General features: G+C 36.7%; 1 protein-coding gene across 1 annotated transcript; it reads right to left on the bottom strand.

The window, feature by feature from the left end:
• Window positions 1–4,781: 4,781 nt before the first annotated feature.
• LOC117420414 (neuronal acetylcholine receptor subunit alpha-9-I-like) lies at window positions 4,782–11,805 on the bottom strand. The gene is made up of 3 exons (XM_059032635.1): window positions 11,530–11,805; window positions 6,659–7,191; window positions 4,782–5,687 (listed from the first exon to the last, which is right to left on the bottom strand). Exons 1-3 carry the CDS (start codon window positions 11,667–11,669, stop codon window positions 5,122–5,124), a joined length of 1,239 nt encoding a protein of 412 aa, XP_058888618.1. The 5' UTR covers window positions 11,670–11,805; the 3' UTR covers window positions 4,782–5,121.
• Window positions 11,806–17,961: the final 6,156 nt, after the last annotated feature.

The raw sequence follows: 17,961 nt of genomic DNA, 5'->3' as shown, positions 1-17,961 counted from the left end.
ATTCTTTAGTAATTTGCGGCCCGCTATAGACATTAGGTTAAATTTTGGATATGCAGCCCATGATAAAAGTTTGGTTACACACCTTTGTTATAGATATATGCTATTTGAAAGAAAAAAGTACATCATCACGGAAAGCCAATTCTTATATTTGTGCACAACAATAAAATGTGTATCAAGTAATAGTCACCCATACATAGTTTGTTATATTAGTACATCAAAATACCATATCATATTTTAATTGGAAGGTTCTGGAAAGCAGGTCTATCTCTCTTCGATCACAATGTTAAAATGACATATGACACAGGCCCGTTTTTTCGGATGGAACCGCATAACAGTCTCGCATTTTGGGGTTCAAGAGACCAGTGCCCTTCAACAACTTCAAATAAATCTTATTATATTAGTCAACATTTTCCTTATCTATTCCTGATAGTTTATACTGTAGGCTATAGATACTGTTTAAAAAGTTGGACTATGCAAATATAATATGCAAATATAATGGAAAAACATTGTTCTGCAATTACCAATTAAGCTTCCAATAAGCACTTAATTGGTCCAATTAAGTAATTTAGGTCTTAAATTACTTAATTAGACCAATTTAGTGCTTATTGGAAGCCTAAATGGTCCAATTAATTAATTTAGGGTACAGTTGGAACAAAAACCAGGAGGGACACCAGACACCCGCCACAACCAGGATTGGAGACCCCTGCTAGCAGGTTCATTGCTCCATATCACCAAATTTATATTGAGCCCTTTTTAATTCAAACACTTAATGAATCCCCCTATTGTTTCTTGCTACTTCTGCATCTGTTATGCGCTTCTCCAGGCAGAATGTATGTATTTTATGAAGTGGTGTGTAGTGTAGTGACTACATCTTCCTTACAGTGAGTGTAAAGCAATCAGTTTTGTTCAAGGAATGTATAGATAGAAACATGTTTCAGCTCGTTTCATTATCGTCAGATATCTGTGATGTAATTAAGAAATTTAGATGGTTTAACAATGTTAATTACAGCTTTAAAGGCAGGTACAGAGTAGCAAGCCTAATTATAAACAACCTGTCTTGCATTTTGTGTACCCACAGCAGTGGGAGATCTACTAATGCTGCCTGGGTGGTTTAGAATCCCCTTTACCGTACCAGATTGCCCTTTCTCACCCTTTTGAGGGTGATTGACCCAGGGTCTTCAAACACTTTGAACTCCCAAAATTACCAGGCGTACCCCTAGTATAAAAAAGCTCTTTATTTAAATGAAAGATAATACTTTGGATTTATATAGCGCCTTTCATCCCATAGCAGTTAAGGTGGGAGGAGTAAGGAATTGCTTAGCCAATTGAACTACGAAACAATTCTCCTTTACTTTCCACAACCGACCAGCTTTTTTTCAAACACACTCAAGTTTGCAATCTTTTTATCCTGCAAGAAGAACAATGAAAAAAATGTAACCAATGACAAAAAACCCACAGAAAATATACATTAAATATATCTCTGGGTTTTTGTACCCTACCAACTTGCTCTTTAATAAAACATAACCTACTAATACAGAAGGGAAGAAATGTTTCCACTATTTGTCTCCTGTCATTGGACTGCTTTAGTTGTGTGCGATGGAGCTAATTCATCCTGGAAGCCTCTTTCAGCACCAGTTACAGGGCTTCTCATCCTGCTCAGATATCCTGTGATACTTCTGGTGGTCAATGATACTTACTTATAGCAACAAGTTATGCAGAGATTGTGGGAGGTCTTCCTGCCAAGATTTCAAGCTTAAACATTTAAAACATACTGTCCTAAACCCATTTTATGTACGTGCCATTTGTTTAGGCTTTGTACATACTGCTAGGGGCTGGTAATTGTGCTGTGTACTGTATACTACACAATACCTATACTGTAGACTAGTTGATGGCCTGCAGTCAGTGTTGGGGAAGTTACTTTTAAAAACGTATCCATTACAGTTAGAAGTTACTTAAACAAAACTGGAACTAGTTACAATAATATTATTTTGAAAAAAAAAATATGTTACAGTTACAAATACTTACTTCTCAGGCACAGTTTACATTTTACAGAGATATTTATTTTTTCTGTTTGGTTAGGAAATATTATTTCACGGTCCAGCTATTGAACCCACTCAATCCCTCCACTGATGCTATTTTCTTGCAAGGTGATATGAAAAGCGCGTTCATGTGACATGTCAGGTTTGACTTGCAATTTTGCTTTCTGATTTCAATGTTATGCATTAGCCGTAGTCCTTTTTAAAAAATATATATATAACTAAAAGTAACTATGTTGTTTTACCACATAAAATGTAATTTGTTACCACAGTGCATTAACTGCCTGAAAAATGAGCCATTGCAGTTACAAGTTCCTGAAAATGGAATCAGATAAACCCTACTCGAATGGCTACAGGCAGGTGCACACTTACTGGTTCTCATATTTGATTTGATCGTATTTGATTTGATTGCCTGGTTTCTGATGCAGTAAGCAAACAGCAAACCAGAGGGCAGCAGTGTGGAGTAGTGGTTAGGGCTTTGGACTCTTGACCGGAGGGTCGTGGGTTCAATCCCAGGTGGGGGGCACTGCTGCTGTACCCTTGAGCAAGGTACTTTACCTAGATTGCTCCAGTAAAAACCCAACTGTCTAAATGGGTAATTGTATATAAAAATAATGTGATATCTTGTAACAATTGTAAGTCGCCCCAGATAAGGGCGTCTGCTAAGAAATAAATAATTAAAAGACCTAACGTATCTAAAGGTGTGACATAACTATTCAACTAAAATGTAAACAACTTTGGTTTATATGTAAACTACTAGTTTATAACAGTAAAAACACAGCTTCAGTTACATTTGCTCCATCAACAACCCAGAGGCTTCGCAGTGCATCAAAACAATGACACAAAAACAAAAGAAAACCACAGACTTCTTCTCAAAAGAACTACAATAACATCTGTACACATACACAGGGCAGGCGCACCTTTTTAATTATTATTATGTACAAGTTTGTACTGCTACAGTACAGCACTGCATATATTATACATTTAAAAATAAGCCCTAGCAGGCAATGCAATGTACTGTACGATTTTGCATTTAATATTGTTATACAGTGCAATCATTTTTTTTGTTTGTTTGTTTTATTTCATATCAGGTTATTTTCTGCAGTGTTCAAATCAGGATACACCGCAATGTGCACTGTGTTTTATTTATACATGAAAAGCATATGATTTTAAGTATAAGGCTCCCCTGCCAGCTTTAAGCGTGTTCTACCGCGGGATTACTGTATATAATGAACTGCTTTTGGTAAAATAAAACAAAACATAAGCACAGCCTCTTGCTTCTTGTACCTGTTCTAGGAGTGGGACTATCAAGCCAGTCCATAGCCCACAGTGCATTCTGAAGCCTATAAAATATGTTGGAAAGGTCACAATTACTGGAGGATTACAATCTAGGATTTATTATGACTTTTGAATGTAACATTCAGTACTTATGATTTATTTTTGTAAGGACTGGGTTATTTATATATTATGCATATATTATTCTATTAATCTCTATATTGTATGTCTAAATTTTGATTTTTTAAAGTTTTCAAATATAAAGGGGTCTACGGTGAATGCACTGGCAACTATTTTTTACTGTGTATATTAAAAATAACAACCACATGATGACGTAACCCATTTGCCTTGCAATAATAATACTGGTCAAGGTTTCAAGTTGCTCATTTAGTCATCCAGTTTCAAGATGATCTATTGTGAAGCACAGATACAGTATATAAACATGCCTTAGTGTATATGCCATACTACCCGTGGATCATATTCAAATGTATAATTTATGTGAATTTACAGCAAATGAGGATTGACTTACAGCTGCAACCCTGATTAAACAAAGCTGCTCATTAAAAAGTCACTGTATAATTTGGAATACAAAATGTTCTAGGCTCCTGATGGAAGCATCTCCTGGCTGCAAACTGAACTGGCTGTTTACCTTGGCCTTTGCTTATATTAACCCATACCATTAAAAAAACAAACACAAACAAACAAACAAAAAACATACAGTACAGTATACATATTACATGACTGTATAGAGCAGTTACATACATGAGAGAAACTGCTAATCCATTGAATGGGAATGTTTTTACAGCCTTTAACCATCTAACCACTGTCAGAAATATGCTTGCCAAATATTATATAACAGCCGTGGCGGCTCCTTGGGGTAGGCAGGGGAGGCACTGCCGCCTTGACAATTTAAGACAAAAATAAATACAAAAATCACATACATTTACTTTTATTTACATAAATATTACTTATTTTGCATGCAAGATGCTCCACGCATGCGGTCGAGAGCAATATCTGTTTTTATGGAAAATCTAGCTTCTCTGTGCTGTACTGCTTCCCAGACAGTCGCCGGAGGAGCGGAGGACAAAGGAGATTTTGCCTACTACTGAAGAGTGCTTAGCCAATCATATTCCTCCTACTTTCATCTCGCAATGTCACACACATGAAAAAAAAAACCCAGCAAAAGGAGGCAGGAGGCGGGTCTCCTTCCACTGTGTCTGCCAATCATTGGTATCACTCTGCCTGAACTCCAGCGTGCGTTGCTTTGTGTGGAAGGCGGCAGCAGAGAGAACAAGAAATGAACAACGATACCGGTAACTCTTATTTTCGTTTTTTTGTAATAAGTTAACAAAAACCATAACCAAACATACAGATGCGTAAAGTGCTTTATTTCAAATGTTTAAAGTCTGATAGATACTGCCATGGTGTTATTTATGACGAGTAAGTTTGTTGTTTGGCAGTGAATTAGACTGATTTATTTATTTATTTATTTATTTATTTTTAATCATAATTGTCCTCTTGTTTTGTTTTTTTTTTATATATAATAGGCATAGTACTGTAGGATGATTATTATTATTATTATTATTATTATTATTATATGATGTTGGTACTATTGTCTGGTTTCACGATTGCATATTCAGTTATTAGCGCTTTGTTTTAATGGTGTATCATATAGTATATGGTGTTGATGGTGTATCATATAGATAAATTGCAGCATTAAATAGCATCTTTTCAAAGGTAACAACAAACACTGTACTAGGGATGTTCTAGTGGCGTGCATGTGGCAGTACATTCTCTGTAATAAGGCTGCCTATCGTGTAATGGAAATGCTCATGAGGAACACCATGATGAAGAAAACCCACATGAAGAACCTGTCCGTAACTTTGGCCACTTTCTTCCACTCGGCTCCTTTTGCACAAGTTGCTTTCTGCTCCCTAAAGCAGTTGGCAATATATGCAATATTCTTTGCAATTTTATCGTGATGGGCACAGGTACACACATACATGTTCATTTTCTCAGGGCAAAGTTCCTCTTTCAAACACCCATTTGGATTTTCTTCCACATCAGACATGTTGTACCTGTTATTACACTTGGATGCTTCAGCCTGTACTTTTGCATTTTGCCTTTTCTTACATTTTCCATTAACAGTTTCCTCCATCTGTAGCTTGACCTCTTTATTTTTTTCCTTCTGAGATGTTGTGCAGTTCTCACCCACTTCGTAGACAAAGAATATTTTGGACATGTAGTCAAGTATGAACACTTTTGCCCAGTCCGGTACTGGTTTTGCTTCTGCTCCACAGTGGTGGATATTCATGATAAAAATGGTCAGTGCAGTGGAAGCTGTAATCATTGTCATTGTTGCTATGTAATATTTACCTGTGGAAAATACATTAAAAAGATTATTCATATATCTGAATAATTATAATTACCAGTCAACAATTATATCAATCAACGCACTACAAAAATTTTGTGAATACAATTAAAGGAGCGCTAACCCATATTTTAAAGTCTGCCATCTCTACAATATACATATTAAAGCGTTAGAAGTTAACTTTCTATTTTAACAAGTCTTTCTTTTCAGGATTTAATGTAAATCGTGTATTTTTTCTTAGATTTAACCACAGATTTAGTCCAGATTTAGCTAAATACATAAATGATTCTTAAAAGTTTTTAAATTTGTACTTTCAGATATAATTTATAAATGTTGAAAATGCGTATCACAAATTCCACATTTAAAATCAGTATATAAATCTTTTTTATTTTTTTTTTGACACTTGGCGAGTCAACATTTAGCTGACATGTTAAATCTGGATTTCTAACAAATAAATCTGTGAATTTAAATCTTTTTTTTACACTTGGCGATTCAACATTTACCAAACAGATAAATCTGAAAAACATTATCGTTCAGCAAATAAATCTGAAAAAAGAAATCTGGGTTTTCACAAAATAAAAATGTATTTTGCCAGATAAATCAAGATAACATGCAAATGAGCCCCCGCCCATTGAAGCATTTGATTTGGCATTGTATGCTGCAGAGCTGCCCTTACACTCCGAGAGCCAATATCTCCACTTCCCCAACTCCTCTGCATACAATGCCAAAAAAAAATTACACATTTCAAAACTTTCAAGAATGTGTTTGTTAACATTTACTGGTATGTATTTAGCTAAATCTGGGGAAAAAAACACCTGTTAAAAAATAAGTTCCCCTTTCATAGTCGTGCCCCCTTACTGACTCTCTGTGCCACCCCCCGGGGGGGTGCATCACACATTTTGCGCACCACTGCTGTAAATGGCGTTTTACTCTCTGAAGGTCCTTTGTTTGACCCAGCTGGGGAAAGCACACTCACCTATTAAGGGCACACTCTCAGAAGGTGGCATGCTTTCAGCAACCATCAGTTGAAACACAGTGAGGGCGAGAAGGACAGTCACTCCCAGAGAAACCTTCTCTCCTGAGTCTGCAGGCAGGAAGAAACCCAGAGGGGCCAGGAAAGATATCATTACACATGGAATAAGGAGGTTAAAAATGTAAAATGATGATCTCCGCTTGAGAAGCAATGTGTAAGTGATGTCTGGGTATGGATCTGAACAGCAGCCGTATGTGATGACGTTCTTAGCAGCCGGCATGCCGTGGACTTCCCACTCCACATTCTCCACAAAGTCCGACAGATCCCCGCTGTCCATTCCCATGTCGATATCGATCTGATTACCATTGTACCCCCAGGAGCCAAAGGTAAGGTTGCACTGCTGATCGTCAAAAGGGAAGTAGGACACGTCTACAACACAGGAGCTCTTTGTTATCGCTGGGGAATCCCAAGTTATTTGACCATCGTACCTCAAAACAACATTGGTGTCCACTGGTCCTGAGAACTCGTCGTCTGCCCTAGAGAAAAGCAAAAAACCCCCCACCTTTGTAACCGAGTGCTGTATTAAGATAAGGGAAATACAACAACCCAGCTAATCTATGGAATTCTTATTACATGTAGCTTTGCTAAAGGAGCCACTAAGCTACTAAAAGTAAAAGGCATGGAAATACATTGTAAATGTTAACTGCATTTCTGAAAAAAATATGCTTGCTAGCCTCAGATACTAAAATTAACTTAATAAAATAATTTTGAAGACAATGAAAAAGACTTATTGTTGAATCACTACATTGTGCTCCCATTGTGTGTTTTTATAGTTATGGTATGAAGGATAATCAGATACTTTCAAGTCAAATATTGGAACAGCAAGTGTAATTCACAAGTAATCAATTATTACTTCCACAGCTAATTGGAGGACAAAGTAATCTTGCCCAAAATAGCTTTTTGGTTGATTCCAAAGACAAAGTTACTTGTGGGCTGGAGTTTACTGGTAAAAGGCCTACATGCTTAGCCTAGCTAAAATATTCATGCACTGAATCAAGTTCTCCCTTTCGTCACTAAACTTCAATTGACACCGGGACATCAGATGATTAGATCTTGGAGCGGCTGTGTAATAAGACCCTGTTAAGGCTTTTTACAGTCTTCCTGGCAAGCCTGAGAAGAATTGGTGTAAAAGTTTAAAGTTTGTTTATTTATTTATATAGCACCTTTCACATAAAGTGTCTCAAAGTGCTTTACAATACAATAAAAAACAACAAAATACAGAATAGAACACAATGTTTACAGCAAAATTGGTAATATTAATAAAAAGTAAGCAACAACTTCAAAAACAATGTGGTTTAAATGCAGAAATACAGTGAACAGTGAGCGTTGTATCTAAAAGCTCTCTCACCCTTTCTAAAACGTACTGGAAGCCAGTGAAGTGCAGCCAATATGGGAGTTATGTGCTTTCTTTTCTTTGTTCTAGTTAGCACCCTGGCAGCTGCATTTTGAACAAGCTGCAAATGGAATAAGGCATGATTTGGTAGCCCAGATAACAGAGCATTGCAGTAATCCAGTCTGTATGAAACAAATGCATGAATTAGCTTCTCAGCATCAGGCAGTGATAAAAAAGACCTAATCTTGGCAATGTTATGTAGACGATAAAAGGACACTTTAGTGGTATTGTCGAAACATAAATCAGAATCAATTACAAATCCCAGGTTTCTGGCCTTGCAATTTATATTTGAATTATATTTACCTAAATTTATTTTTATAGTATTTACCAATTCCAATTTCTGCTGAGAACCTAACAGCAAGACTTCAGTCTTACCTGAATTTAAATGCAAAAGATTTTGGGACATCCAGCTTTCCACCTCCGACAGACATCCCCAGGTTTTACAGAGATGTAAAGTTGTGTGTCATCAGCATTACAGTGAAAATGTACATGGTGTTTACGGATAATCAAGCCCAATGGTAGCATGTATAAGGAGAATAGTAAAGGGCCAAGAATGGAGCCCTGGGGGACACCACAGGAGATGGTAGATAATTGTGATACAGAGTCTGCTATTGAAACAAAATTTGCCTGTCCATAAGATATGACCTAGCCAGACTAAAACAGTTTCTGATAGCCCTATCCAAGTTTCAAGGCAATCAGTTAAAATAGCATGATCAATGGTATCAAATGCTGCACTTAGATCTAACAGAACCAGAATTGATATGTTACCGGAGTCTGCGCTGATTAGTAAATCATTCAGCACTTTGACTAGGACAGTCTCTGTACTGTGACCAGATCTAAAGCCCGATTGAAACTTTTCAAGTATTTGGTTATCACCAAGAAATATATTTAGTTGGTCAGCTACCACCTTCTCTAAAACCTTAGTGGCAAAAGGTAAATTGGATATAGGTCTAAAGTTGCTTAAAATACACAGAGCTAGGTGAAGTCTTGCAGCAGGCCACATTCATTGTGAACTATATCAAGCCTCACCCTCTTCGCACATGTCTGTTTTCAAAACTGTGTGAAGACATGGGGTTCCACACTGAAGTTTGTTGGTTCTTAAGAGGAAGTGTACTAGAATGATTTTTTGAACTGAGAGAAGAGGTGCTTGTCTATGCGATGGACTGCAAAAAAACGGAATTTGTCGATTGTCTCAGTGATCAAAATAAGATGTGCCTTCTTGCCTATGCCACAGACATATTTGCAAAACTGAATGAATTGAATGCAGGTTTGCAAGGAAAAGACACTATCATCTTTCAGCTGTGATCGAATCACAGCATTTATGGAAAAAAAATGGCTTTCTGGAAGAATAATCTATTGAAGTCAAACTATGAATCCTTCCTACCGCTTTGCAAAGTCCTGGCTGACAATGAAATTATTCAGCCTACCACACAGGTCATGGCTGACCATCTCAGCCAGCTGGAGACACAGTTTGTGTCCTTTTCCCTCGACTTAAACACGACAAAATATGATTGGGTGCAAAACCCCTTTCAGTGCATGCCTGATGCTATGGACTTGCCAGCAGCTGAAATCGAAAAGCTAATTGACATTTCCTGTGTTCGACTCTTGCAAGGAACATATGCCCAACTTTCTGTCCCGGAGTTCTGATTCAGCATCAAGAGTGAACATCCTGCACTCTAAACATGCACCGTAAAACTGATAGTGCCATTTGTCAGCACTTATTTGTGTGAAGCTGCCCACATGTCACATTAAACTTGGTGAGTACATTGAAATAACATATTAATGTGTTGGTTGCTGTGTTTTTTGGTTGCTTTGTTGCTTTGGTTGCTTTCTGAGGTCAAGTACATTTTTAAGTCTTGGGGAGCAGAAAACAAGTTTGGCAACCTGTGATGTAAAGCAAAGGGGGTGGGGGGGAGGACAGGCAAAATGTATGGAGTCCTTGCTGTTAACAGGAGACTCAATGCTTCTCAGGCAGCCATGTTGACACAATCAAAACAGCAGCCAAGGAAATTGCAACACTAGTTGGTTACTTATTTTTTCTCTTGCTGACAAGAACTTTCCCTTTAGTTTGGAAGGTAATTTAATTAAATTCAATTCAATTTTATTTTTATATAGCGCCTTTTGCAACAGGTCACCACAAAGTGCTTTACAAAGGCAAAAACAATACATATTACTGAACAACAGTAAGCATTAAAAAGAAAAAGAACAGAATAAAAACATATATATATATATATATATATATATATATATATATATATATATATATATATATATATATATATATATATGTATGAGCTGTATGATAAAAATAAGATTTTAATCTAGATAATAAATGAATAAATAAAAAACAGTGGGAAAAATATGGGGGCAAGAGGATATCAGCTCATCTGGATGAAAATGCCAGGCTATAGAAATGGGTTTTTAGTCTTGACTTGAGGACAATGTCACCATTACACAAGCCCAGTAGCATGAAAACTGCTAGCACTATGAAAGAAATCTATGAAAGAAATATGTTTATCACAAGTGAATACATGGAAACATACATGGACACCAATAGTAGCCTGGTCCGTGCAAAAGAATAATCATTTTCTGTTCTAATGTCATAACAGTAAGTCTTTATTTTCTCTGTCAATAACAATTTCACTACTTACTCATTTACATACTTTTGAAGGTACTGGACTAGGTTATTGAGGATGGCTGTTGTCAATCCACTAGCCTATCCTCAGCTCACCGGTAGACCCTACAGTAGCACTGACTTAGTAAACACGGGTGTATTGTCTACCTGCTGAGGACACCTCAAGGTTTTATTAATAGTGCTCACATCGTTTTCATTTTTATTAATCCTTCACCTCTGTGTAGATGACAACACAATGTTATTACTTTTTGGTAATTCATTTTCCATTGTTGTTGAAACCCTTCAGTCAGATGAAAAAAATCTTATTTTCCATGGGTTTACAATAAACATACTGTTACTCAACACCAAAAAGGTCATGTTATTTGATTCAACACTCTCAGTAGAAACAAACAGTAATGTGTTGAAATGATCTGCCTATCATTGTCCCAAATAGAAAGTTCATACATCAGGTATATGTAACTCATTATGCACATTGTCTCCTCTTCGGTGAAGCACATATTTTTTTTATAATCACTGACTCCTCAAAGAAACCACTCAGAACAATCAAGTAACTTCTCCAACTTCCACAACCAAAGTTGTTTCTTACGAGTGTAGGTTTTTTTTTTTTTTTTTGCTTTCAGAAACGCCCCTTTGTTTTTGCACTCACTTCAAAATAGAGCTCAGTTCAAATACATTCATGAACCAGCATTACAGTCTCTTTATTCACACCTAAAACAGGTTTAATTCTGGCTTCATGGTCTGCTTACTGCAACAACAAAAAGGGAGTTCAAATTGAATGTTACTTACTTGTTGTACAGGACAATGTCAGGTCTCCATACCAGATTGCTGGGGATCCAGATACTATCAAGGCCATCATATTCATCTTTGTCCCATTTGAGATGGGCATCATACCAGGTCTGCCGTATCCACAGGTACGCTGTCAACATCTGATTCCTTTCATCCTGTGGGGAAAAGGAAAGACTGCAGTCATAATGTATGAAAATTATATTATACTGCTTTAGTAATTCAGAAATCAAATCACTATACAAATGAAATACTGTGGCTGCTAAACTGAGATGACACTGTACTAGCTACTGTGTTTTGGTAGACAGTAAGAATGATTTATTCATCTCTCCTTTTTAAGTAATAACCACAAGCAAAGTCAGGACAAGACTGGTCAAGGTGTGTTAAAGCCTCATGACGTTTAGATCTTTGCTATCCCTATACCTGTGTCCTGTGCAATTAATGAACGGCTTTGCTGCCATAATAATTCTATTTACCACCACTTAAATTAAAATCTACCCATGTAAACATCATAATGCTGTACATGTTCCCTTAATTAAAGGCCATTGTTTCAACCATTGCTATTATTAAAATAAAAAAATAAAATAAAATGAAAAAAAAACCCAGCAACTGCATTATTATATTTTAAATTGCAGCTAGGAGCAGATAAAGTATTGTTTTGGGCCACACCTTGCGAGTTCTCTTTACTACCAAGTTATGAATCATACACTGCAGAATGTACAGAAAACATGAGCATTTGACAACAATGCAGTTATTGTGCCGCTAATCCCACAGCAGGCATTTCTGCAATTAACTTTATTCAATCTGGAATGATTTTTTAAATGATCTCATAGTTTTAAGGACTAAAAGTCTGTACAAGTCTACAGATCTGCAGAGAAAGGCTTATGTACCATATACAGTATTTAACCATTCATCATGCATATAAAAGATCAAAACATCTTATTATTCCATACCCAGATTGTCTATCCGTGCCAACTTTAAGTTTATATCTTTTAGCCAACAGCTTACCAACACACTGCCAAATGTTGTTAATTTTGACTTAAAAGTTAGTTATCATAAAGTAACCTATTTATAAACTAATAGATCATATTATTTTATACAAAATTATATCTCATTTGCTAAACATTACTACAGTTTAAAACATTTAAAAGTACCTTTTTTAGATGGCCTTTTTTTATTAGTTCCTAAATAGGTTACTATACATTAAGTAACTGACAAAAAGTGAAGATATTTGTGAGCTAGGTGTTAAACTAATGCAAGTTTTTTTTTTTATAAAGTGTGACCAAATTATTTTAATCCCTTGAATCACCAGACTTGCACTGCCTGTAGTTCTGCTTATGAATTTTGAGTATGAAAACACTGATGCACATCATTTCATCAAACAGAAGTTTTATCTCACCATGTCTTTAATCTGCGAGAGGGTGATTTGAAGGGTGACATTTAAGGCTTTGTCTGTGTCCTCCACTGGCCTTAAAGCATTCGAGTAGTCCTGGAGTAAATCCTGAAACAGCATCTGAGCATATTTCCCTTGTGCTGAATCTGCAACTGTGCAAACATAAAAAAATACAGTCTAGAAAATACAACAGTGTGTATCCCTTGGGTTCTTATTATTATGCAACAAGGCAGTGCAGCACAATTCAATATATACAATACTGAAGAATACAAGCTGTAGTATCACCTACTTTATTGTATTCTTTGACAGTATTTACAGTGGATTTAGCGAAAACAACCATCTGAAATTATGATATATTTTTCATGCATTATCATGTAAACCATTATGAGATCTAAGACATTAAGACATTTATGACATCAGTGAACAGTTATTAAAACACAGTGAGAATAACGAAAGACCTCCCAATTTATCCCAAGGAGTATGCTTCATAAAAACAGGGTGGATACAGAATCAGTCATTACATTAATCAGCCACCAGGGGAAGTTTCATCAGGGTTTCATACCAACAATAACTAATTGTTTCAATACCACTACTACCAAATATAAGTGTAGTATCAACACTATGAGTTGGAAAGATAATTACATAGTTCACATGCTCAATTTTTAATTTTGAGCTTAGAATACGATAGAAGGTATGCACATTTAAAAATGTGTTCTCAATGTCATAAATGCCCAGTGTATCTCTTGTCTTGATTTCTAACACTTTGTATGTGTAATGCAGATGTTATGACACATAAAGAACATATATATATATACACACACACATACACACTACAGTTCAATATGTATACTTGTTGAAGGTAGTCTACATCCAGACACTTTTATAATTCTATTTCACAGTCTCTTCACAGACATATAGAGGGAGTCCAAGGACCAAAACCATTTAAGACTGTTACCATACTGTATGTTTCAATACCCATAGTTTTATAAACTATAGTTACAGTTTATTTTGTGTTTAATACAAAATTCCCAGTAAAGTACCTGTCTTTAATAACTACAAATCAAATGAAAAACATTTGGCTAATTCTGAAGACTGGAAATCAATTAAATAAGTAATTTACCTTGAACACATGGCTTAGAGAAACACAAAATTGTTTGGATTAAAAAGTATTCTGACAGTTTAGATGGCATACCTAAACCCATACAAAAGCACTGTGCTAACTTCACATTTATTCGTCAAGGCAAATATCAGGTGTGTATTAGGATTACTGTGGTAAGAAGGCAGCATGCAGAAGGCTGCAGGTTAATGGGGAAACCTTGTTCTTTACACAATCAAACAGCTGTATAAAATCATAGTTAATACAATGTATGATAAATGTCTGAATAATTGTAGGTGCCAGATTTAGAAAACTTTGATGAAATACTCACACTGAAGCCAAATAAGTAAGTATAAGTCAGAGTGAGATAGCAATAGCAGTACTACAACAAGAAACATTTCCAAAATAGACATAACAGTTAAATTGAGCCACATCAAACACTTGCTGTGCAAAGTTAAAATCCTGTAACAGGAAGTGTTTCACTGCCTACCTTGAGACAGAACAGAAAAGCTGAAGCACTTCAACAGGTAGCTGAAAATCCTGTTCTTCATTCTTGCTGATATCATCATAAAATACAGAAGAGCAGGAATGGAATTGAGTTCTAAATGCAGGGACTTCTATTATATCACAGGTCTCATAGGAACAGCATTGTCAAATATATAACTACTTTCCAGTATTTTTTAAACGACTATTACCAACTAGATTCGAGTTGCACAGTGCTGTCCAAACTCTCGGTGGGTAAAATGCTGTTGCGGTTTGGAATGAGAGATGGGATATCACGTCACATAGGGCCCCTTTGAGAAATTGGAAACGTTGTACTGTGATGTGGAAGACTGATGAGCTGTGTTCCTGAAAAAGGTGTAGAATGGATACCTGTTAAATAATTGCATAGCCCGGTTGCACTAAAACTACTTACTGGCTACCATCCTTCAAAAAAGTGACAATAAAGCATTCCCTCAACCCTAGTAAATGGGGTTTTAACTAGATTTTGTAGGGGGGTTGTTTGCACGTGAGAAGACTTTTAGAAATAAGGCCTTACATGTTTTGCTATGTGCATTTCCATTTTGTATTCACATAACATACAAAATTCTTTCTTCCTGAAGAGGGCACTAGATAATGTAGATTTCTTTAAAACAATGTGTTTTGTGTTTTAAACAATACAGGCTCAAGTTTAAAAAGCCAAGCTTCATTTTGATTGTGTCAAAGATGCCAAGGGTTGGATGGCATGCTTTTGCTTTTCTTTGGTGTAAGCGGGTTCTTGAGCTAAGAATGCAGGCCATGGTTCTAAACTGACAACTTCAAGGCTATCCTTATGTAAGGATTTCAATCTCCCCAAAATAACAAGCCCCCAAACTAGTAATCTGCTACTCAACACACAACACAGTATATCAACACACAAAATCTATGCATCCTATCAGTGCTGAAAATTATTAAATATGTTTATGCTGCTTTTGAAAGCCCAATTGCATTTCCCAGCGAGAAGGTGTGCTCATTAATGTTGTTTTCCCTTCTCTGTGAAATCTTTGAGCATTTTGTTTTCTTCTCATTTAAATCTGATTGTTGTATCAAATTTATCTCCCAAAATCACAATTGGAATATTAAAAACAAATTAGACGAAGTTCAAGAGACATTTTTCTGAAACTTGAGCACTAAATGATAAAAAATAATATTCAGTGTTGATGTGAATGCAACACAGAAGCAGACTGGGGTATGAAACGTCCTGATGCGGGTATTTATTAAATAAAATAAAAGGTTTAACAGAACAAAACACTGATATAAAACAAAATGTCTCATTGGCCAAAACAAACAGACAAAACACAAAATAAACCAAGCACTAAATAAAACGCGCTGGTGAAAAGACAGCGCACCTTGCAATTGTTATATTATTTTTAGCTTCAGTTCTTACTGTCTCGCTTTATCGTTCTACCTCTGAACACCTCCCTCGATCAGCCAAAGCTGCAGGTTTATTCACATGTGATCATCTCCAAATTAATAATAAATTAGTCAATCAATCAATTAATCTGGAGACGCTGACAGAGGAAATGCCGTCAGCTTCCCAGCTGACAGAGGAAATGCCGTCAGCTTCCTAGCTGACAGAGGAAATGCTGTCAGCAGCAAACAACCTACTGGTGCGGCTCTCCTTCAGTTGTTGGGGACTGGTTCAGCTCTCCTTCAGTCACTGGGGACTGGGGAGGCTCTCTTTCAGTCGCTGGGGACTGGGGAGCCTCTCCTTCAGTCGCTGGGAATTGGTGCAGCTCTTCCTCTGAAGCTGGAGACAGTGAGGTGTCTGCCTGTAGCTGGAGGAGGGGACAGTTGTCTGGGAAGTGCCCACACTCCCTGCAGGTGGGCCACCAACTCGCGACCTCGAGTAGGTGTCCCCTCCTGTGAGTGTGTGAATCACTGTGTGCGTTCTGTATGATTGTAGTGTTTGGGTGTTGTCAGTGAATGTGTGAATCACTGTGTGTTCGGTATGGTTGTATTGTGTGTGAATGTGTGAATCACTGTGTGTTCGGTATGGTTGTATTGTGTGTGTGAGTGTGTGAGTGTATGAATCACTGTGTGTATTCAGTATGGTTGTATTGTGTGTGTGAATGCGTAAATCACTGTGTGTATTCAGTATGGTTGTATTGTGTGTGTGAATGTGTGAATCACTGTGTGTTCATTATGGTTGTATTGTGTGTGTGAATGTGTGAATCACTGCATTCGGTATGGTTGTATTGTGTGTGTGTGAATGTGTGTCAGTGTTTGTGTGTATTGTATACACTTTTTCCATTGAAAGTGGGTGTCCTTGGTAAGATGTGAAACATGAAATACCAACCGCAAATGGGATACTATAAAAATGTCAATTTAATTTTTTTTTCAGCACGGAGAATCCGCAATGAATAAATGAGTGATGATTGCAATTGCAGATGATTTATGAACTGTGAGGGCGCTCAGGGCACGAGTGAAAGATAAATTTGTCCAGAGGCCTCGTCTGTGGGTGCCCAACGGCTACCTGTGCGAGGCCGGCTGGAAAAACATGAACAGTTACATGCATCCCAGTGCTGCAGATAGGAAGTGGCTATGAGCCACCTCCCCTCAAAAAGACGAGGCCGCCAAACTTTTTAGGGGAAACCTTAGGGAATCCGTGGCTGAGGGCAGCCCTTCCTCCAGGCTCTAAGCGGTCACTCCCGTTCCAGCTTCCCAGCACTTGACTGAGCAGCCGAAACAAAAAGAAGCGACATGAAAGAATAACACACAGAGCTTTTATGCGCTTGCTGATGACGTGTTGGTTAGGGGCGGATTCTCCTTGCAGAAAAGCAACCAAGTGTACAAAACGTGAACAGGGAAGAGAATGGACATAACGAAAGTTAAAGAAGATTTATACATAGATAGTTTTAAAAAAACAATAATATCCAACACAGAGGGAACTGTCAAAGATTCTGTATTGCTTTGGCAATTATACGTCAAAGAAGGTATGCAATGTGCATTTCATTTTTTTTCTTCATATTTATATTTATTTGAGGCACTTTATGTTTAGCATTCCACTGGGTACAAGTTACTACCTGTCTATATTGATGAGGTGTCAGGCAGGTTTACAGAGATCTTTTTGGCAATTGTCTTGCTATTTTTCTGGCTATGAACATGTAATTTCTGGTAAACCAGTCTCACAATTGCAGTTTTGTGTTACAAAAAACAAATTTAGTCATGCACCTTGGCCAAAATAAAACTTATATAGTAAAACACCAACAGAAAAACTTAACTCAATATTGTGGATTTCACAATTGAAATACACGAATAATAATAATAATAATAATAATAATAATAATAATAATAATAATAATAATTTATATATTGAATGAATAATAATAAAATGAAAATTACTTGAAAATGTGTGCCTTTTACCCTTAATTTTATTCTTATTTCACACAATTCCACAAAGCCAAGCTTATACTGTGTATTTACT

Source organism: Acipenser ruthenus, chromosome 1 (assembly GCF_902713425.1).
Source record: "Acipenser ruthenus chromosome 1, fAciRut3.2 maternal haplotype, whole genome shotgun sequence".
In the NCBI taxonomy this organism is placed as follows: Eukaryota; Metazoa; Chordata; class Actinopteri; order Acipenseriformes; family Acipenseridae; genus Acipenser; species Acipenser ruthenus.
The sequence above is the reverse complement of the archived record's forward strand: the minus strand, read 5'-3'. Positions and strand labels throughout refer to the sequence as shown.

What these genes read in the sequence shown, in the direction of transcription:
- LOC117420414 (XM_059032635.1), bottom strand. Translation starts at nt 11,669, where the DNA reads ATGTTGACAGCGTACCTGTGGATACGGCAGACCTGGTATGATGCCCAT. An exon ending in GACATTGTCCTGTACAACAA is followed by an intron (nt 7,192 to 11,529) that starts GTAAGTAACATT and finishes GCTTTTCTCTAG; the next exon opens with GGCAGACGACGAGTTCTCAG. An exon ending in TGAGAGTGTGCCCTTAATAG is followed by an intron (nt 5,688 to 6,658) that starts GTGAGTGTGCTT and finishes TATTTTCCACAG; the next exon opens with GTAAATATTACATAGCAACA.